The sequence below is a fragment of the Convolutriloba macropyga genome, unplaced genomic scaffold (assembly GCF_964194025.1).
Source record: "Convolutriloba macropyga unplaced genomic scaffold, txConMacr16.3 SCAFFOLD_809, whole genome shotgun sequence".
Classification (NCBI taxonomy): Eukaryota; Metazoa; Xenacoelomorpha; order Acoela; family Convolutidae; genus Convolutriloba; species Convolutriloba macropyga.
The window spans coordinates 58,106-80,601 of record NW_027451440.1 but is presented as its reverse complement, the minus strand read 5'-3'; the positions used below and the strand labels follow the sequence as shown (position 1 = coordinate 80,601).

At 34.9% G+C, this 22,496-nt stretch overlaps 1 protein-coding gene across 1 annotated transcript; it reads left to right on the top strand.

The window, feature by feature from the left end:
• Positions 1 to 2,118: 2,118 nt before the first annotated feature.
• LOC142356693 (uncharacterized) lies at positions 2,119 to 14,985 on the top strand. The gene is made up of 2 exons (XM_075408516.1): positions 2,119 to 2,716; positions 14,440 to 14,985. Exons 1-2 carry the CDS (start codon positions 2,145 to 2,147, stop codon positions 14,978 to 14,980), a joined length of 1,113 nt encoding a protein of 370 aa, XP_075264631.1. The 5' UTR covers positions 2,119 to 2,144; the 3' UTR covers positions 14,981 to 14,985.
• The last annotated feature ends 7,511 nt before the right edge of the window (positions 14,986 to 22,496 follow it).

Here is a 22,496-nt window from a genome sequence, read left to right as displayed (position 1 = left end):
CAGTTGAGCAACAATTTTCAACTAATTTGATTCGCATATTTAGAAAAATCTGTATTCAAAAATGTGATCATTTTTGGGCTTTTAATGTTAACAAACGTTGTTTTTTCTTTCGTGAAATTGTCTATGAAGAAAGCAGAAAAACAAAGAAACGTTATTGAGTTGTCAACTAGTTAGTACCTGTGGACAAGAATCTGTGCTCAATAATAACAGCAGACGAATACTTTACCAGACCAACTAATTTTTCTTCAGTTTTTCAATTTTTGTTTTCTGTATAATTTTAGCGCGTTTCAACTAAGGCAAAATAGTCATTTTTTCAGTCTTGTTTAAATGAGAACTTGAGTGCTGATCAACAAAAGATCGCACACTTTGAGACTTTTAAACGATTAATAATTCTTGCCAGTTCTCTACACTGATTAAAAATCAAACCAAAAGCAAAAATCAAGCAAGCAATCTAAATTAGTTGAAAGAAAATAAATTTGAAATCATGGAACGAAAAACAATTCAAGCTGATTTGAGTTTCAGCAATCATTTTTCTTATGTTTTATACAGAACCTGTTGTTGTTCTGCAATTTTTGGTCTCAAAAAAGTTATAATATCATTATTACATTATTAAAAAATGCATTGAATTGGATAGTTTTACTCAGATGAACGTATGAATGCATACCAAATCACTACTGCTTTCTTTCCTAAACTTTTATTACCTTTTCCCATCCAGATGAAAAATATATATCATTTATGTGCCTAAAATTCATATTTCTCACTCACTATCGACCAATATCTTTTTTGCTCACAACAGCTTCGCTAATTCAGTAAAAAAAAGCAAGCAAGCAATCTAAATTAATTGATAGAAAATAAATTTAAAATCAAGGAACGAAAAAGTATTCAAACTTGTCTGGAAAGGACTCATTTGTCCAAAAAACCATTTCAACCTGTCTGCGCAAACTAAACTGCAGAACTTTTTGTTAGAGGTCTAAAACAATCTTGGAACTCAACTGAGGTGGCAGAGATAAAGAAAATTGATTTTTTACACGCGTGCTATTATTTGTTGAACGAACAACAACGTTAAAACAAAAAATATTAAGAATGTTTTTAAGTTTTTCAACTTGTTGGTGGACAAAAACTTCTAAACTGAATTAATTTTTTCTGAAGCGTGCAGAAAAGGTATTAAAAAAGTAAGATCCAGCGCAAACAAAATACACCTTAAAACACAATCACATGATCATACGAAAATTTCACAGAAAGAAGAAAAGATTCAAGGGAAATCAATCATAGCAGGAGTTTGTTTTTTTTCACGAGTCCTGCATGCAATATCTCGCTAGAATGCTTCTCGCAATTTAATTTTTCTTGAAAAAATTCTATTACAACCCAAAATGATGCTTCCTGCAAAGAGCATTTATTGATGTTTCGTATCTTATAGAAACCAAACAAAGTTTTTAATAAAAGTTTTCTAATTTGCATTCCTTGAGATTTTTGCAATTCTTGATGAATATTACGCTGCAGAAGATCTCTGAGAGATGTTTTGGATTTTTGGTTTGGCTTTGATGAAGTTTCTTGGATTGATTTTTTTTTCAAATTGTAAGCAATTGCAATTTCTAAAAATCTTCTGGAACATAGTCGAGAAACAAACTTTTGACAAATTTTTTTCTTTTTCCTGGTTTTTGCATCGAATAGTAAAGTAAAATATATTCGCCAGGAAATAGTTTAGTTTAATCGGTTTTTCCAAAATATTTTGGTCTGACTTAGGTCGAGGACATCCCCGTTGTGACTCAAGATAACGTTATTTTACAGCCTGTTGGTGTCGAACACCATCGTTTCAATTTTCCTCAGCACCTGATTTCTGTTTGATTTTTTACTATTTTACCTCGAAATTTCTATTCCTTAAAAAAGAATTTTTGAACGGAAGCTATGGGTTTTTATAAATCATAACATTTCAATCAAAATCGAGCTGATAAAGCTATTGGTCTGCACAAATCAAGCTTGACAGTGAACTGCGTTTGGATGAAGGAAAAATTGACGTAGTTAGTGACCAATTTCATATCACATCCGATTTAAGCAAAAAGGCGTTCAATCACTCCTTTTTCACTCTCGTTTTTAGTGGTCAATTCCGAAAGGTTTCAAGAATTGCTACAGCTCTTTCACAATTTATGGAACCAGTAACTCTTGCACGGTTGATTTTTTCTGCCAGTTTTCTGTCCAAACTAATCTCTAGTGACTTGAGCAAAACAATTGAAATACTTACATGGGAAATCAAGATCAAAAGCGGGGAGCTAAACATTGACAGCTCAAGTGATCCAGGAATTGTTGATCTGGAAAGGTCAGATCTCAGCAAAATTGACGCATATCGTTTCAGCTTCAACACTCTTTTCGTGAAGTTTCAGCCAGAAATAACAGTCAAGGTCTTTTCTTTAAATTTTCAACCAATCAATAACACGGCTTTAACAATTGTGCTGAAGACAACTGGCGTTGCTCCAATTTACTGGGAAGATTACGAACCCTTGAAGATTCCTTTTCTTCCAACAGTATACAGAGTACAGAGTGCACAAGTGTTGTTAGTGTATTACAAGATTAAATCTAGATATATCAGAAAAGAGAGCTCCTGTACTGCTGGACACGTTGACTTTTTATTATTAGACCCCGATTTGGACAGGATAGAATATGGTACTATTTCTTCTCAGAATCAGATGGTTATGCATGAGCTGGCCTTGCACAAAGAACTGTAACTATTGTCTACTATACACAGTGATTCTGAAATTATAAAAACAAAAAATTTATAAAAATTTATAAAAATCATAGCTCAATCATTTTGCGCTTTGTTTAAAAATGCTTGCTGTTCCCAATGACCTTGTGAACTCAAGAAAAGCATAAACTTTGTCTATGATTACTTTAACGCCGAAAACCTGAGAGTTACTCTTTCCCGAAAACATCAGACAAGAAGTCGCAACCAAATAAGAGCAACCAAAAGTCTAGAAAATATGTTTCATACATAAAATGGAGACCTACCGACGTGAATAAGAAACATAGTCCACCTTCTGAAACGGATTTTTTTAACAAAGAGGGTAATGTTATCCCCCCTGTGAAACTTACTATCAGAGCGACAGGACAGAGGAGGAAGCAGCGCATTTCGCATCAAGGCATTTCTGAAGAAAAGAGCAAAGAGAAAGAATCAGATCATTTCTCAAAAAGACAGATTACCCCCCCCCCCAGCTGAAAGTTAGTATCAGAGCGACAGGACAGAGGAGGAAACAGCAAGAAACCCCCCCCCCCAAGACAATTTTTTTTGGTCTCAGACATCACCAAAGACAAGGAGATTTTTTTCAAGGGTTCCAGACGTCACCCGATCAAGACTGACTTTTTGGTTGACGTCACCCGCCTGACTTTTTTGGTTGCAAACGTCACCAAGAGATGATTGCTCGAGGTTCCAGACGTCACCTCAGAAGTCCCTTCCCTGGTTAGACGTATCCAAACAAAAATCGATTTTTTTGCGACAAAAATCTCAAAAACAAGAAAATTGTCGCCCTACGAGTTTTTTTGATGGTTTATGAACGAAAGAGCCGTGGCAAACCACATGTCAGCATTTAGCAACAAAAACACACAGATTGAACGAAAAACCATATAGCTTTTTTTGCAACAGAAAAATTTTAAAAATTTTTCTAATTTTGTCGCAAAAAATCTACATTAAAGTAAAATTACTAGTTAAATAGATCACTTCTCTTGGACCTCAAATTGACTTTTTTAAGATTTGAATTCCTCATGTTAAATTTTTGCTAAAAAAAACAAAAAAGTCGCAAAAGTGCTTTTTTGAGCGTCTACGTTTTAATGAAACTAAACTTTTTAAATAATCCAGGAAAATTATAAGTTTGGCCCCCTCAGTTTGCCGTAATACAAATTTTAAAGTTAGTTTATGGATTTTGAATTTTAACAAAGAAGCAACTACAATTTGGCAAAATTGCATCTTTGACTTTAAAACTTCAAAAAACGTTTTCTTGATGTTTTGATATAAACAATTAGTAGATCCAAGAAAACCTGTTAATTGGGCCCCCTCAGTTGGCTATAATACAAGTTTTAAAGTTAGTTTATGGATTTTGCATTTTAACAAAGAAGCAACTGGAATTTGGCAAAATTGCATCTTTGACTTTAAAAGTTCAAAAAATGTTTTCTTGACGTTTTGATAAATCAATTAGAAGATCCAAGAAAACCTATTCATCGGGCCCCCTCAGGTTGCTCTAATACAAGTTCTAATGTTAATTAATGGATTTTGCATTTTAACAAAGAAGAAACTAGAATTTGGCAAAATTGCATCTTTGACTTTAAACATTCAAAAACGTTTTCCGCTCGTTTTGATATAAACATTTAGTAGATCCAAGAAATCCTATTTTGTGAACCCCAATAGTTTGTAGTAAAACAAGCTTTAAAGTTAGTTAATCGGTTTTCATTTTACTAAAGAAACAATTGAGTTTAGCAAATTTGCATCTTTGACTTAAAAAATCAAAAAACGTTCTCTTGACAATCTGATAAATAAAATTAGCAGATAAAAAAAATCTAATCATTGAGCCCCCTCAGTTTGCAATAAAACAAGCTTCAAGATTAGTATTTCTTTTCTATTATTAAAGAGGCAACATAAAATGGGCAAAAGGGCTTCCTTCACTCAAAAAAAATTCTGAAAACGTTTTCCCAACGTTTTGACTAAAAAATTTATCATATGCGAGAAAACGTATCAATCGGACCCCTTCAGTTATTTTAAAACAAGTTTTTACGTAATTTTATCACTTTTGCAAAGCTGCAAAGAAGCAACAGAAAAGTGGCAAAATTGCTTCTCTGAGTTAAAGAAATCAGTTCACTTTTTTTTCTAATGTTTATTTAGTTCATCAATCGAGTTCTAAAAAGACCTATTGAATCAACTTTCTCAGTTCATTACAAAACAAGCTGAGAAATCATTTAATCATTCTGCAAAACCCTGAAGAACGGAGAGAAAAGTTCCAAAGACGCTCCTTCAAAAAAAACCTAGCAAGAAGTTTTTCTTAAATTCAATTGCAGACTACTAGCCGCGGGCATAGTTAATTGAGTAGTATGTATTCTTAAGAAAATCAAACAATCACATTTTTTTCAATTTGTGCATACTACTATCCGCGCGCCTAGTTAATGGGATAACACGCACTGAAAACAACTTCTCAAGAAAAACGAAAAAAAAGGAAAATTAGGAACTCTCTTTTCTTTAGCTCAGAAGCAAGAAAATCAAAAGCTCGAAATATTTCCTCACTCAAATTCGCTCACGCAAATAAAACTTTTGAGTTGGATAACCCAAACGTCTCTTCCTTTCTGTCCGCGGTCTCAGAAGTTGCCGAAAGAAGTCCCCTTGCCCTTTTTGTTCTCAGTAGTCACCGGATAGAAGAAGAGAGCTTTTCTTGGTGTCAGTAGTTACCATAGTAGATGAACTTCAGAACATAGTGTCAGCAGTTTCAAGAGCTGAAGGAATTTTCAAATTAAAGATTTCGAAAATTTTGAAAAGAAATCAAGAAGCAAGCAGTTCAACTTAATGGGAAAGATACTCAATTTCAGCACAAATCAATTTGTCTTGTCTGCTTGTCTGTAGCTTAGGTTGCCTAGTTGCACCGCATTTATAAAAAAAATATTTTAAACACAAGATCTAAGCAGTAGCAATCTCTAAGCATATTTTAGTCCTTGTTCCAAAAAAGGCGTTTGTCTTTGTAACAGTTGGTAAAGAAAACCATCCAAAAGCCATACACTTATTCTACTAAAGAGAACAATTTTGATTTTCCCAAATTCTAGCAATTATTTGGTCGTGTTGATTGTAATAACGAAACAAGCGCGCTCAAACGGTTAATTTCCTTTTTTAGAGATAAAATTAGCTAGATTTAGCACAACAAAAAACACTAGGATTCTATTTTTTCAGAAAAGTTGCGTTGTATTTTTCAACAACAAAAAACCTGGGGCTGATAAGCCTCGGAGTGCCATAGAAATTGTTTTTCAACTTTGAAATTTGCCTCGCTCTAGTTTCGAAGCCGTTTTTTACCTGTTAGTACGAACAAGACCAACAAGAGCAAGATGACAAAGAGGAACAGTCAAAGTTGTCATTACGCGTTAAACAAATTCAAAATTTTAGAGCTGAGTTTGAAAAGCAAGCTGGACTTCTTACAATCTTCAATCGATCAGCAAAAGAGTTTGAGATCACTCACCCTGCTTATCAGTAAAGCAAAAATGAATGTTGACGAGCTGAAAACAACACTTGATGGCGTGTTAGAAGAAAGTCTGAACTCCATCAGCACTTCTTCTTTCATGGAACGATATTCAAACCTTTTGTCACGTCTAGAGAATATTGAACAGGAAATTGAAAATTTAGATGACGATGGACTACTCAGCCAATCCTCAACTATGATACGCTTTGATGTCAGCATTACAACTCATACGACTGCCAGATGTCCAACCTCACGGAGGTGCTCACCATCAATAAATGAGATTCCAGAGGCAAGCAACCCAGAACGTTCATAATTCTCCAACAAAATACCGCCTCTTCCACCGAGACCGGAAAAACCATCCCTGTTTTTGTCTGAATGCCACAGAACCGAACCAATGTTGTCAAAGTTTTTAAATGGCAAAAACGAAAACCCTTTTTTATTGGAATGAGTACAGCAAGTTTATTCAGACCAATTGACCTTGACAACACAGCGAACTTCAAAACAAGCAAAATACTCAGATAAAAAACTCGCAAAACCTGAGGCGACCGTCGCAAAAACTTCCGATTGTTTTGCTCTCAGTGATACAACAATCTCTGCTGTTTGTGGATCATTTTACAGTAAGCCACCAGCAGCCTAAAACAAACAATGACTCACTCCATCCGCTTGATTTTGCAAGCACGCAAAATAAATATCAAAACCATTTCCCTCAGGAAAACCTTAATAATCATTTTCAGTAAAAAAAGATACTTTCTGAATTTTCTCGAGATATCGCCGAGGAACTGTTTCAGATGCAAACGTTTCAATCAATGAGCATGGGTTGTTTCAAATACCAAGGAGCACATAACTCCAACTTGATGAATACCAGTTCTGTCAAATATTACAGTCAAAAAAACCCATAGAACCCAGATTTTGATCTCCCCTAGACAAAACAACCATTTGAACTGAGTAACACAATGACAAATTTTAATCCATTCTCTGAAAGTTCCTGCAAAACCCAAACAGTTTTCAAACGTCTAACTTACTTTCTTTTCAATTGCATAATTGACAAGATTGCAAACACAGAAAACATTATTTTACCTGGAAGTTTTACTCAATTCCAGCCACAGTCACAAGTCAAAACTGTTGGCATTGAGCCGCACAACCCATTCGGTGTTCAACAAACCATCTATTCAAAACCACTAACCGAAGGTGTTCCCATTGTTCCGTCAATCTCAACGTTTCCCCCCACATGCACTGCCTGCAGCAGGGCGAAAAACCGAGCAACTATTTCCACATTCACATCAATTTTCCAGCGTATTACATCCAATATCAAATGAAAAGTTCAAACACCCTTCGTTTGAAACCAATTTTTTACCGTGGACTTTAAACCACAAACACAACTCCGTACTGGCTGAACCCAACAAGTAAACACTCAATCAAGTTATCACCTCTTACAATTCAAAACTTTAACGGCAACCCATTGAAGTACAACGAATGGATGAAATTTTTTTGCCTCGTACAAAACAACAGCAGTATTACTGAAACAGATCGTATCACCTACTTGCAAAATGCAGCTACTGGCAAAGCAAAAGATGTCATCCAAGCGTATTCGTGTGATCCTGCTTATTATAGCACACCTCTAAACGAACTCATGTCTTATTTTGTTGAACCTACAATAGTGGTGAACGCCTTCATAAACCAATTGGAAAACTGGAAATCAACTAACGACTATAAAAACAAAACTTTGTAGCCTTTGCTTCAATCTTGAAACGTTTAGTGCAAGTTTTCAATACCTGGGATACACAGCGGACCTACAGAGCTAAACACTTATGAAGAAAACTAAAGAAAGAGGCCCGCATAACATCCTCCTTAAGTGGACAGAGCACACCATTACATCAATCGAAACACCATCTACTTTAGTAGAACTTCGGAAATGATTAGAAATTCAAGCAAATGTGTACGATAAGATACACCGCAAAAACTTCCAGCTAAATATTCTTCGTAGAAACAGTTTTATTAATTATGGGAACTTGAACAACAGCGATAATTACGCAAGATATTTAGGTATCCAAAGTTCAAGCTTTCCAGCACAGCAGACTAACCGAAATCAGTCAACAATAATAATCATTAGCGGTACTGTGAAACGACCTTATGTTCCACCTTTTCCACCCCTCAACAACGCAAATCAACCAAAGACTTCTTGCAAAAAATGTTGAGGAAAGCATATACTAGCCAACTGTCCCGATTACTTAAAATGCAGCCCAGGCCAGCGATTTGACACTGTAAGCAAGAACAATCTTTGCTCGAACTGTTTGAGCAATAAGCACAAGAAAGAAGCAAAACTGCACATCAACAAAACGCTGCCAAACATGCAGCGGATACCACCACACAATCCTGGTAAAATTATCAAGCGTCCGCCAGCTGCTTTTGCCACCAGCAATTCGATATGTACAAATGTTACCAATCAACAAAATCAGCCAGTCAGACAGCAATATAACCAGGAAGTAACAACAACGCGAGGGTCTCATCCAAATCCCAAAAGAGCCGCTACGGACAGTCTTTTGCAAACACAAATCAAAATCAAGTTCAGCGCGCTAATTTGAACAATTCCGACCCAAATTTTAGCGTGAATCATCTACAATCTAAACCAAAAGAACGGTTAGAACAATTTCAACTTATCCCAGTATCTTTTGTAAACGCTAAGAAAGCTTTCGATGCGTACGTTCTGATCGATCCAGGAAACCAATTTACTTTCATATTTGACAAAATCACAGAGTTTCTTGCTCTTCCGTGTGAAGAGTGATACCAGTACGCTTCAGTATCGTAACAGAGAGCATGATATGCCATTGTCAAATATTTCTGAACCAGTGACGGTTGCATCCTACGAAAATTTGGATCGAAAGTTTTAAATAACAACCACTTATGGCACTCCCTGCTTAAATGTAGCCCCAGCTAATACATTTGAACTCAACCAGCTTTGCCATGCATTCAAAAAATTGCGTCACATTCAGTTTCCAGAAATAGCTGAAGGCAAAATCGGTGCCCTTATGGGAATAAACACTTTTGCCTTCACACATGCAATTGAAGTCATCACGGCAACTAAAAACCCGGCTTAAAGACGAGGCTTGGATGGACCCCTGCTGGAGAGTATGAAAGAGCACAAAAACAACCCAAACAGTGGTCTCAACAGCAGAAACAGTACGTGTACCACGTATCACGACAAAGCTACGACGATCAGCCCCGCGATGAGTTGCTTGAGCAGTTCTGGAAAATCGAAGCCGAAGGAACTCAACCCGAGAGTGGATCTACGAATCCCCTTGGGGAGGAAGCCCTTGACATATTGAACAAGACAATCAGCTACAATGGTGAGAGGTACGAAATTCGACTACCTTGGAAAAAACCATTGAGACTCGAAAATAATTATTTCGCAACTCTCAGTCAGCTGAAAAGTTTTCAGAAGCAACTCAGTAATGACATGCAGTTGAAAAAGTTGTATGCGCAAACTCTCACAACAGTTCAACAAAAATTTTTTGTCAAGCTAGCTGAAATGCAGCAGCCAGAACCCGAGAAAATTGGCATTTGCCTCATCACCCGGTGGTTAATCCAAACAAGCCCGGAATAGTGCGTAGAGTAGCAAATGCTGCGGCCAAGTTTAGAGACCTCTTTTGAACTCCAATTTGAACTCCAATTTGATCACAGGACTAGATTTGCTGAACAACTTGGTAGGAACATTTCTGAGACTTTGTGAAAACCCAGTTGCCATTCTCTCTGATATCGTAGGCATGGTCATGCAGATAGCAATAAGGCGTGAGGATCAATCTGCACTACGCTTTCTTTGGCCTAATGAACACATGGTTAACGAATACCAGTTCACAGAATAATTTTTGGAGCAACTTGATCCCCATTTTGTGCAATTTTTGTGCTTAACCGTTGCGCAGAAGATAATGAAATTGAATTTCCAAAAGCAGTTATTGCAATAAAAACCATTTTTATATGGACGACTAAGTCCAATCATTGCTGTCTATAAAAGAAACAATTGAAACCTTTAACCAGACTAAAAATTGCCTACATAAAGGTGGCTTTCGCTTGACAAAATGTGTGTCAAACCAACCTGAAGAACTAAGCTTCATTGAGCAAAAAAATCGAGATGAACAGAAAGAGATCAATAGAGTCCTCGGTCAGAAATGGAACACCAGAACTGACTGTTTTGTGATGAAGACCTTAAAAGAATTTTCCCGAAATGCAAGTGATTTTACACAAAGAAAAATGTTCAGCTTAGTATCAACCATTTTTGATCCCCTACGAATTTTGTCCCCGCTCACAATTAGAATCAAAAAGCTTTTAAAACACGTCTGGAAGCTAGGCAAGAAGTGGGATTAACCACTTCCCACAGAACTACATTCGAACTTACAAACGGTGCTCGATAGTTACTCTGCAATGCCTAATATCGAAATCCCAGATGGTTGAACACATCGACGATTCAGAAAAATAATCACCAGCTTCATGTCTTTGTTGACGCCTCAACTGTTGCATTGGCAGCAATTGCTTACATTCGCACCCAAAAACAGTACAAAATCTTTCCAACATCTTTTCTGCTAGGGAAATGCAAAATTTCACCAATTAAACAAATTAGTTTGCCAAAATTAGAACTCGAAGCAGCCGTTTTAGGTACACTTCTCCGCACATTGATACACACTGAAAAGACATTAAAATTTGAAAAATTCACTTGTGAACCGATAGTCGTGTTGTCTTAGATTGGATCAGCTGAACTAAGAAACAAAACTTTTTCGTCTCGAATTGACTCAAAGAAATTAAGAAAACAACAAAATCTGATGAGTGAAATCATAACCCAACTAATATTAATCCAGCCGACCATGGAACGAGTGGCCTTGAGCCATCAGAAGTCCCCGCGAATTTGCTTACAGCACCACAATTTTTGCAAGACACTGAAAGTTCTTGGAAGATATGAAAAAGATTTCAACCGTGGGTGCCGTAATCAGAAATTCAAAAATATCAATCAAACCTAGACCCAAACCGCTTTTCAACATGGAATAGGTTTTTTTAACCCTCGCAACTGTCTCCAATTTAATTTACACAACTAAGAAGAATCGCTCCAACAAAAGTCAATACACTAATATGATGTTTGTTTTTCTCAAAATTTTCTGCAAATATTGTCTCAAAACATGTTTTCTCTTCAATAATCAACGCACTAAAAAGAACACAAAAGTTAGACGCCAAGAGCAAATTGAGAAACTTGAATCCAATAGTTGACCAAAACGGACTACTACGATCTAGTGGCCGTCTCCTATTTGCTCAAACAGAACTGGAGATCGAGAAATGTCCAAAAATTTTGGACGTAAAGGAAAAGATCGCGAGACTATACATTGAACATGCTCAAAGAATTTGTGCTCATCAAGCAACGGAACCAGTCAAAGCATTCGTACAAAAACGTTACTACGTCATCGGACTGCGAAAGGCACTCCTATCAATAAAATACCGATTTTTTCTGTGTCGCCGTTTTGACACTCAGAATATACAACCAGTATTGGCCCCACTTCCTGCATTCCGCTTCCCCGCAGAAGAAACCAAATTTTTGTTTGCCAACACAGGACTGGACCTTTCTGGTCCGTTTTATATTGAAGACAAACAAAATAAAATCGAGAAACATTATGGACTTATTTTTGCATGCCTCGTTACGCGAGCAGTCCATTTGGAAACAGGTCCAGATTTAATTACAGACACCTTCCTCAATGCATATCGACAGTTCACCTGACGACGATGCCAACCTATTTTGTTGCACAGCGATAACGGAAAAACATTTGTCGGTGCTTCCGAAGAGCTGAGGAAGTCGCTTAAGGATTTAGACAAAAACAAGATTTATAAAGCCCTAGCTGCGGTCAAAACCACACAGAAATTTAACCCACAATATGGCCCTCATTTCGGTGGCGTATGGGAGCGATTGATTCAGAGCACACTAATGGAGGACACCCATGATCATTCTAGGATCTAAGCGCCTCTCCTTCGACATCTTTGAGAAAATAATGGCTGAAATTGAAGCAATCCTGGATTCCAGACCCTTGACAAACGTTGCCGATCAAGAACCACTCACTCCTAACCACTTCCTCATTCAGCGGCCGTACAGTTCCCTGCCACCAGGAAATTTTGGAGATCAACAGCCAGCTAATTTCAAGAATTGGAAACACGTTCAGCAGTTGATGAACCACGTGTGGCGGCGTTTGAATAAAGATTACCTGCCGACATTACTCAAGAGATGTAAATGGACAGACAACAGCCTCCTCTGAAAGTTGGAGATGTTGTGTGGGTACTCAAAGACTTGACGCCGAGAGGTATTTGGCCCCTTGGAAGGGTTGTGGAAACATCCCCTGGACGAGACGGTGAAGTACCAGTTGCCAAAGTAAAAACGGCTTACGGCTCGTTCGTGCGTCCGTTCGCCGGCCTCGCACGGGTTTTTCCTCCGAAGTTTTTTTAATTCAAACTTTTCGCTCCGGCCCTAGGCAACGTGAGCTACATCCACCCCTTTGATGTTATTTTCGTTACAGTATCTTCATTTCCATTTATATAGGTTCAATGACATCGGATCAAACGACAGACAAGATGATCTTCAACCCCTGTCCTCCTTCTTGGAGCATGTTCCCGATGACCTTGTGAACTCAAGAAAAGCATAAACTTTGTCGTTGATTACTTTAGCACCAGGAACCTGAGAGATACTCTTTCCCGATAACATCTGACAAGAAGTCGCAACCAAATAAGAGCAACCAAAAGTCTAGAAAATATGTTTCATTACACTTGCAATCACTTGACGATGGGTTTCCAAGAGCAACAAAATTTTGATAATATATCTTATGGAAATACAGCAATCCTGAGTTACCTGCTCTGAAGGCTCTAAGAACACAGTGGTCCTCTGGCAGCATATCGAGATAATTGAAAAAAAACCAAAATATGATGTTGTGCTAACTTGACCCCAAGTAGATAAAAATCGATGACCTCAACCGTCGGCCGGGCTTTTTGTTTCTATTCAAGCAATTGGCAAAGCGTTAAGAACTGTGAAACTCTGAGAGTCAGTCTTTTATTCCTGTTTCTTGGAAATTTCATTTTTATAAAAATCCTATTTGAAAACTGTGTGTGTAGCACCGATTAATTCTAAATAATTAATGAAATGATCATCTAAATGAATTTTAAACAAATTAATGAAACTTGTTTAAAAAAAGCAAGTGAAATGTAGGGCTGACAATGTAAAAACGCGATTAGCTGTCATGGTTTTTTTCTTTGTTAAGTCCAATGACGTAATAATTTTGCTTCAAAATCTAATTAAAAATGTCTTCGAAACCTCTTGTTTTGGAGTAGTTTTGGAGCAGACAACCAATTTTTTAAACTTACAACTTGGCGGAAATTAGATATTAGCGGCACAAAAACCTGGCACATTAAAAAAGACAAGTGTATATTGTTGATTTGGTAGTTTAGGTTGTACATTTTTTTTCAAAAAACAAGAGTTGTATAACACGTATATTCAGTGTCTTCGTAATTTCAGTAACAGAACGAGTTGTTGCAAAACAATATAACTTAGAGCTAAAAATTGGAAACTATTCGGTGTTTGTCAAAGAAGTTGTCATCAGTTTATTGCGCCACATTTTTTGAAAAAAAATTTTTGAAAAAAAATAATTTTCGAGATCTATAGTTTTGCAATTCAATTCTACAGTGAACTGACGCAATAAGAAATTAAATAGCTCAAAAATACGCGGTTATGCAGTATAATGATTTTGTAATTGTATTTTTAATGATAATCTTTTTGTTTACATCTGTCGAAAACTCTCAGTTTATCACCAATCTGTCTCTATTTATTTTCAATGTTAAAATTTCAGAATCACAAGAGTCGTAGCAACAGTCTGATGAAAGTTTTAGCACCTCAACATATAATTTATTCAGTCGGCAATTGAAATTCGAAGTTTCACCCAGATTAACTTACAAAATTATTGTATACGATTACTTTGTAGATTTCATTTCCTTAATTTCACAGAGTGTTTGATATGCTTTATAGATTTCGATGCATTTTTTATTTGAACTTACAAGTTTTTTTGGCATATAACAAACGATTGAACTATTGATCAACTTCATGTACACAGTAACAGGTTTTTAGTAACCATGAGCAAGCCTTTTTTCAATAAAAAATTAAGCTTTGACCTTACTAAAAGAGCATTAAGATTTTTTGTTTCCTTGCAATTTCAGGCTGTTGCTTGGCCATTTGCAGGCTAAATCGAAGCTACTACATGGTAAATGAAACCAAGTCTGCCTGGCTCGCAGGTCGATGCAAAGATCTTAATGTGATCACAAACCAGACCAACTCACCTCTGTGTCAGGCATGTTTTATGCATCAGTACGGACTGAACAGAAGTGAGCACAACCTAACAGAAATGTGTGAAGGGGTTATACCCGGACCTACAACTGGGGTTAAAAGATGCTACTGGGCACCTTTGCCCAAACAATCAGATTTTGTTAAAGGATTCAAGGTTGTGGATCCGATAATTGATCAAGACATTGCCAACGGACCGTTTTGTCCTCCGCCGGAGCTGAATATTAGAATCCCTGATGTCTCAGTTCAAAATCAGTTGAATAGTTTATCAGTACCGGATAATCATCTGCCTTCTCATGAACCACTTATCAAATTGATAACAAAGAGTTTGAAGAGTTGCCATACTTACCATGTCTTCTTTGTAATCCTAGTTACCATATTTTATTATAAGATTATATTTATTTTGACGGCATCAGAAGTAAACACCATTTATTTATAATTAATTAACCCTCAGTTGGTTAAATGTAATTTTTGCTTCCAGACAGAACTACTTGTGTCATGCCCCAGTGAGCTGTGAATTATTTTAAATTGCTATGTTGTTATGTTAAAAAAGGCGTGAATTTTGCCAGTTTAAACACCATTCAAGCCAACAATTAATGAATTAATACAATTCTTTGTTATCAAATTTTGATTCGGAATCAAAAGTTTTTGCTCATTAAAGGTTCAAATAAGTGTGTTTTTTGTTGAAGAATTCTTCATTCTTCTCAATCGCCCTCTATAACATCAGTCCTGTTCTCCTTAAGTTTCAGAATTCTTCTCGTTTCAATCTTCATTGAACAATTTAAGCCAATAAAAATATTTCTAAAGTTGAAAGTTGTGGCAGGTTGGAATGTTAAACATGTCTGAAAAAAAGAAATCGTTTTGCATCTAAAGAGCTTTATGAGCTTCTCTTCCTCAAATTATTACAGATTTAATTTGTCGCAAAAATGAAGCCCGATAAATCTTCATGCAAGAATTTCTTAAATTATTGAGGTCCCAAGTTTTATTAGACCAATTCTGGACGAAAAAGTCCAAATAATCAACCCAATATTTGCTGAACAATTAAATTCCAGATACAAACCAAGCTTCATGAAACTGATGAACACAAACGTCTTGCAGAATTTAATGATTTTGACGATGAAGTACAAACTAATTATATATACAAAAACAAGGATGCTCGTTAATGTGCGTTCGCACATGATGTTCCGACCCGAACTCATCTACAAAACTGGAAAATCAATGAACTTTTTTTAAACCAAATAATTTCTTAAGTCTTAAAAATCATCAGCTTTTAACGAAGTAATCCTAAACATTCATTATGAAACCAATAGGAACTGTCGTTGGTTAGATTAAGCCATAGGAACGGACTACAGAAGCAGAAAAACTCAAAAAAATTAAGAAGTTAAAATTATTAGCTATTATCTAAATACTATGTATTCTTCCTTCCATTCTATTCATACTAATGCAACTTAAAATATACAGAAAGATTAAATATTTGCATTTGGGCCACATTTGAAAATTATTGGGATCTGTTATAACGCAAATGTGGTAACAGAAGAGAAAAAGAAACACAAGTACACCACTAAAGCTTTTATTTAAAAGCATTTTGTCCACAAACAAAACATCAGTTACGATATGATACCACTGGACATTTAAATATTTTGAGTACAAAAAATTAAATTAGACCTCTCAATGATGAGAAAAAGCTCCAAGTTGACGAGAAAGAAACAACAAAAACTGAAAAGCTTAAAAATAATTGAAAATATATAATATCATAAACTTTGAGACTATTCGCTATAAAATGACTGCACTGGTAACATCAATCCTTGAGGCAAAAAACGCTAATTAAAAAAAAAAATGAGCCAGAAAGTTGTCGAAGCCATTAAAAAATGACTTTTCGAAAATGATTTTTCTATCATCCATTAATTTTTAAACCAAATGAGATTCTTTTTTGCCAAATTGACTTCAAAAAAACAATGATTATGAACAAATACATTAAAACCACGAAATTTCTGAGAAAACCGTTAGTATCAACGCCATCAAACTCAATTGCTTTCAGCGAAAGGCAATTAAAGCGCTCGATGGGAGCATATGAGTTATGCCTCGATGGGACGACAAGAATGTTTTTCGTTGACTGTTGAAAAGTCATCGATACGATAAGACATTACAATAAGTCATTGACTAAGAAAACAACAACAAATACAGGGAAAAACCAAAAATTCAGTAGAAATGTGCGAGAAGAAAGAAACTTTATCTATGATCCATTGAATTTCTTTTCTATGCCAATTTGAACTAACACTAATGAGATGATGTGATTTAATTTCAGAAGAACCAAAATCAAATCCAAAAGTTTTCCAAATGTCAAAAAAAATTTTGAAAACTCGCGCAGAGAATTTATCAAATCAAAAGTTAGAAGATAAAACACCAAATTAGATTATTTTTGTTGCAGTAGGAAATGAAGAGTTCCGGAAATTACTGAATTGTTCGTACAGTTCACGAAGATAAGATACCGATTGGTTAAAAATCAAAAAAATTTTTTGAGAAGCTATTTTAAAAATTTTTATAGCCATTAAATTCAATAGCTTCCGGCAGAAGCCAACTAAAACGCTCAACCAAGGCTCGATAGTGCTTTTCCATGCATGAGTAATCAATAAGATATCACAATAAGTCTTAAGACTATGGAACAAAAACAAACACAGAAACCAATAATTCATTAGATAAGTGCGAGTAGAAGTGTCGCAGCCATTTAAACCATATCTTTTTATCTTAAAAAATTGTCTCTGCTCCCTTAAACGTCTTCACAAAACCAATGGGTGCTATCAAAATTAGGAAAAGGTGATAAGATTTCAACAGGAACCAAAAATACAAAAATATCCAAAAATTTAAAACTTTTTTTGAAATCTTTTGGCATCGAAGCCATAAAACCAGGAAACGGTAGCCCAAATGAATTAGAGTTCAAGAAATTAGATTGTAGAAAAAAAGCAAGAGGTTCTGGTCTTCACTCAGAATTTCTTACAAATAATGAAAATGGGTTTAAAATTGGCTAATGTTCAAAAAATTTTTTGAAAAATTGTTTTTAAAGTCTTAACAGACAATATGTTTAATAGCTTTCAACAGAAGTCAAAAAGTACGCTCAATCATGACTAGATAGAAGAGCAAAGTTGTTTGTAATGCATGGGTAATCAATAAGATATCACAATAAGTCTTATGACTATGAAAACAACAACAAACACAGGGAAAAACCAAAAATTCAGTAGAAATGTGCGAGAAGGAAGTGTCGAAGCCATTTAAACATTAAGCTTTTCTTTGAAAACTTTATCTAGGATCCATTGAGCGTTTTTTTAATGCCAATTGGAACTAACACTAATGGGATAATGTGATTTAATTACAGAAGAACCAAAAATAAATCGAAAAGTTTTCCAAATGTTCAAAAATTTAAGAAAACTCGCGCAGAGAATTTATCAAATCAAAAATTAGAAGATAAAACCCCAAATTAGATTATTTTTGTTGCAGTAGGAAGTAGAGAGTTCCGGTAATTACTGAGGCGTTCGTACAGTTCACGAAGATAAGTTAACGATTGGTTAATAATCAAAAAATTTTTTTGAGAAGATATTTTTGAAAGTTTTATGGCCATTAAATTCAATAGCTTCCGGCAGAAGTCAACTAAAACGCTCAACCGAGGCTCGATAGAGGGAAAAAAGTGCTTTTTCATGCATGGGTAATCAATAAGATATCACAATAAGTCTTAAGACTATGGAACAAAAACAAATACAGAAACCAAAAATTCATTAGATAAGTGCAAGTAGAAGTGTCGCAGCCATTTAAACCATATCCTTCTATCTTAAAAGTTCGTCTCTGCTCCCTTAAACGTCTTCACAAAATCAATGGGTGCTATCAAAATTAGGAAAAGGTGATAAGATTTCAACAGGAACCAAAAATACAAAAATATCCAAAAATTTAAAACTTTTTTTGAAATCTTTTGGCATCGAAGCCATAAAACCAGGATACAGAATAAAACGGTAGCCCAAATGAATTAGAGTTCAAGAAATTAGATTGTAGAAAGAAAGCAAGAGGTTCTGGTCTTCACTCAGAATTTCTTACAAATAATGAAAATGGGTTTAAAATTGGCTAATGTTCAAAAAATTTTTTGAAAAATTGTTTTTAAAGTCTTAACAGACAATATGTTTAATAGCTTTCAACAGAAGTCAAAAAGTACGCTCAATCATGACTAGATAGAAGAGCAAAGTTGTTTGTAATGCATGGGTAATCAATAAGATATCACAATAAGTCTTATGACTATGAAAACAACAACAAACACAGGGAAAAACCAAAAATTCAGTAGAAATGTGCGAGAAGGAAGTGTCGAAGCCATTTAAAAATTAAGCTTTTCTTTGAAAACTTTATCTAGGATCCATTGAGCGTTTTTTTAATGCCAATTGGAACTAACACTAATGGGATAATGTGATTTAATTACAGAAGAACCAAAAATAAATCGAAAAGTTTTCCAAATGTTCAAAAATTTAAGAAAACTCGCGCAGAGAATTTATCAAATCAAAAATTAGAAGATAAAACCCCAAATTAGATTATTTTTGTTGCAGTAGGAAGTAGAGAGTTCCGGTAACTACTGAGGCGTTCGTACAGTTCACGAAGATAAGTTAACGATTGGTTAATAATCAAAAAATTTTTTTTTTTGAGAAGATATTTTTGAAAGTTTTATGGCCATTAAATTCAATAGCTTCCGGCAGAAGCCAACTAAAACGCTCAACCGAGGCTCGATAGAGGGAAAAAAGTGCTTTTTCATGCATGGGTAATCAATAAGATATCACAATAAGTCTTAAGACTATGGAACAAAAACAAATACAGAAACCAAAAATTCATTAGATAAGTGCAAGTAGAAGTGTCGCAGCCATTTAAACCATATCCTTCTATCTTAAAAGTTCGTCTCTGCTCCCTTAAACGTCTTCACAAAATCAATGGGTGCTATCAAAATTAGGAAAAGGTGATAAGATTTCAACAGGAACCAAAAATACAAAAATATCCAAAAATTTAAAACTTTTTTTGAAATCTTTTGGCATCGAAGCCATAAAACCAGGATACAGAATAAAACGGTAGCCCAAATGAATTAGAGTTCAAGAAATTAGATTGTAGAAAGAAAGCAAGAGGTTCTGGTCTTCACTCAGAATTTCTTACAAATAATGAAAATGGGTTTAAAATTGGCTAATGTTCAAAAAATTTTTTGAAAAATTGTTTTTAAAGTCTTTACAGACAATATGTTTAATAGCTTTCAACAGAAGTCAAAAAGTACGCTCAATCATGACTAGATAGAAGAACAAAGTTGTTTGTAATGCATGGGTAATCAATAAGATATCACAATAAGTCTTATGACTATGAAAACAACAACAAACACAGGGAAAAACCAAAAATTCAGTAGAAATGTGCGAGAAGGAAGTGTCGAAGCCATTTAAAAATTAAGCTTTTCTTTGAAAACTTTATCTAGGATCCATTGAGCGTTTTTTTAATGCCAATTGGAACTAACACTAATGGGATAATGTGATTTAATTACAGAAGAACCAAAAATAAAGCGAAAAGTTTTCCAAATGTTCAAAAATTTAAGAAAACTCGCGCAGAGAATTTATCAAATCAAAAATTAGAAGATAAAACCCCAAATTAGATTATTTTTGTTGCAGTAGGAAGTAGAGAGTTCCGGTAACTACTGAGGCGTTCGTACAGTTCACGAAGATAAGTTAACGATTGGTTAATAATCAAAAAATTTTTTTGAGAAGATATTTTTGAAAGTTTTATGGCCATTAAATTCAATAGCTTCCGGCAGAAGCCAACTAAAACGCTCAACCGAGGCTCGATAGAGGGAAAAAAGTGCTTTTTCATGCATGGGTAATCAATAAGATATCACAATAAGTCTTAAGACTATGGAACAAAAACAAATACAGAAACCAAAAATTCATTAGATAAGTGCAAGTAGAAGTGTCGCAGCCATTTAAACCATATCCTTCTATCTTAAAAGTTCGTCTCTGCTCCCTTAAACGTCTTCACAAAATGAATGGGTGCTATCAAAATTAGGAAAAGGTGATAGGATTTCAACAGGAACCAAAAATACAAAAAAATCCAAAAATTTAAAACTTTTTTTGAAATCTTTTGGCATCGAAGCCATAAAACCAGGATACAGAATAAAACGGTAGCCCAAATGAATTAGAGTTCAAGAAATTAGATTGTAGAAAGAAAGCAAGAGGTTCTGGTCTTCACTCAGAATTTCTTACAAATAATGAAAATGGGTTTAAAATTGGCTAATGTTCAAAAAATTTTTTGAAAAATTGTTTTTAAAGTCTTAACAGACAATATGTTTAATAGCTTTCAACAGAAGTCAAAAAGTACGCTCAATCATGACTAGATAGAAGAGCAAAGTTGTTTGTAATGCATGGGTAATCAATAAGATATCACAATAAGTCTTATGACTATGAAAACAACAACAAACACAGGGAAAAACCAAAAATTCAGTAGAAATGTGCGAGAAGGAAGTGTCGAAGCCATTTAAACATTAAGCTTTTCTTTGAAAACTTTATCTAGGATCCATTGAGCGTTTTTTTAATGCCAATTGGAACTAACACTAATGGGATAATGTGATTTAATTACAGAAGAACCAAAAATAAATCGAAAAGTTTTCCAAATGTTCAAAAATTTAAGAAAACTCGCGCAGAGAATTTATCAAATCAAAAATTAGAAGATAAAACCCCAAATTAGATTATTTTTGTTGCAGTAGGAAGTAGAGAGTTCCGGTAACTACTGAGGCGTTCGTACAGTTCACGAAGATAAGTTAACGATTGGTTAATAATCAAAAAATTTTTTTGAGAAGATATTTTTGAAAGTTTTATGGCCATTAAATTCAATAGCTTCCGGCAGAAGCCAACTAAAACGCTCAACCGAGGCTCGATAGAGGGAAAAAAGTGCTTTTTCATGCATGGGTAATCAATAAGATATCACAATATGTCTTAAGACTATGGAACAAAAACAAATACAGAAACCAAAAATTCATTAGATAAGTGCAAGTAGAAGTGTCGCAGCCATTTAAACCATATCCTTCTATCTTAAAAGTTTGTCTCTGCTCCCTTAAACGTCTTCACAAAACCAATGGGTGCTATCAAAATTAGGAAAAGGTGATAAGATTTCAACAGGAACCAAAAATACAAAAATATCCAAAAATTTAAAACTTTTTTTGAAATCTTTTGGCCTCGAAGCCATAAAACCAGGATACAGAATAAAACGGTAGCCCAAATGAATTAGAGTTCAAGAAATTAGATTGTAGAAAGAAAGCAAGAGGTTCTGGTCTTCACTCAGAATTTCTTACAAATAATGAAAATGGGTTTAAAATTGGCTAATGTTCAAAAAATTTTTTGAAAAATTGTTTTTAAAGTCTTAACAGACAATAAGTTCAATAGCTTGCAACAGAAGTAAAAAAACGCTCAATCATAACTAGATAGAATAAGTTATCACAATAAGTCTTATGACTATGAAAACAACCAAAAAAAAACCAAAAAATCAGTAGAAAAGTGCGAGAAGAAAGTGTCGAAGCCATTTAAGCCATAAGCTATTCGCTGAAAATCTTATCGATGATCTATTGAACGTCTTCCCCGAACCAACGGGAGCCATCCCAATTAGAATAATAAGAAAAAATTTCAAAAGGATTCAAAAATATGAGAAAACCAAAACTTTAAGATTGTTTTTGAATCTTGTTGCATAGAAGTCATAAAACCAATAGTTAGAAGAGAAAAGCGCTAAACAGATTTGTTTTGGTTGCAGTAGAAAGGAAGGGGATCCTGTCAGTACTGAGACTGGCTTACAGTTTTCAAAAATAAGTTAGTGTTTAAAAAAGAATTCGAAAAATTCTTTATCAAGACTTAACAGTCATTAGCTGTGCAATCTAAGCACTGAATAGCTTCACTAATAATTATTAAAAAACCCAT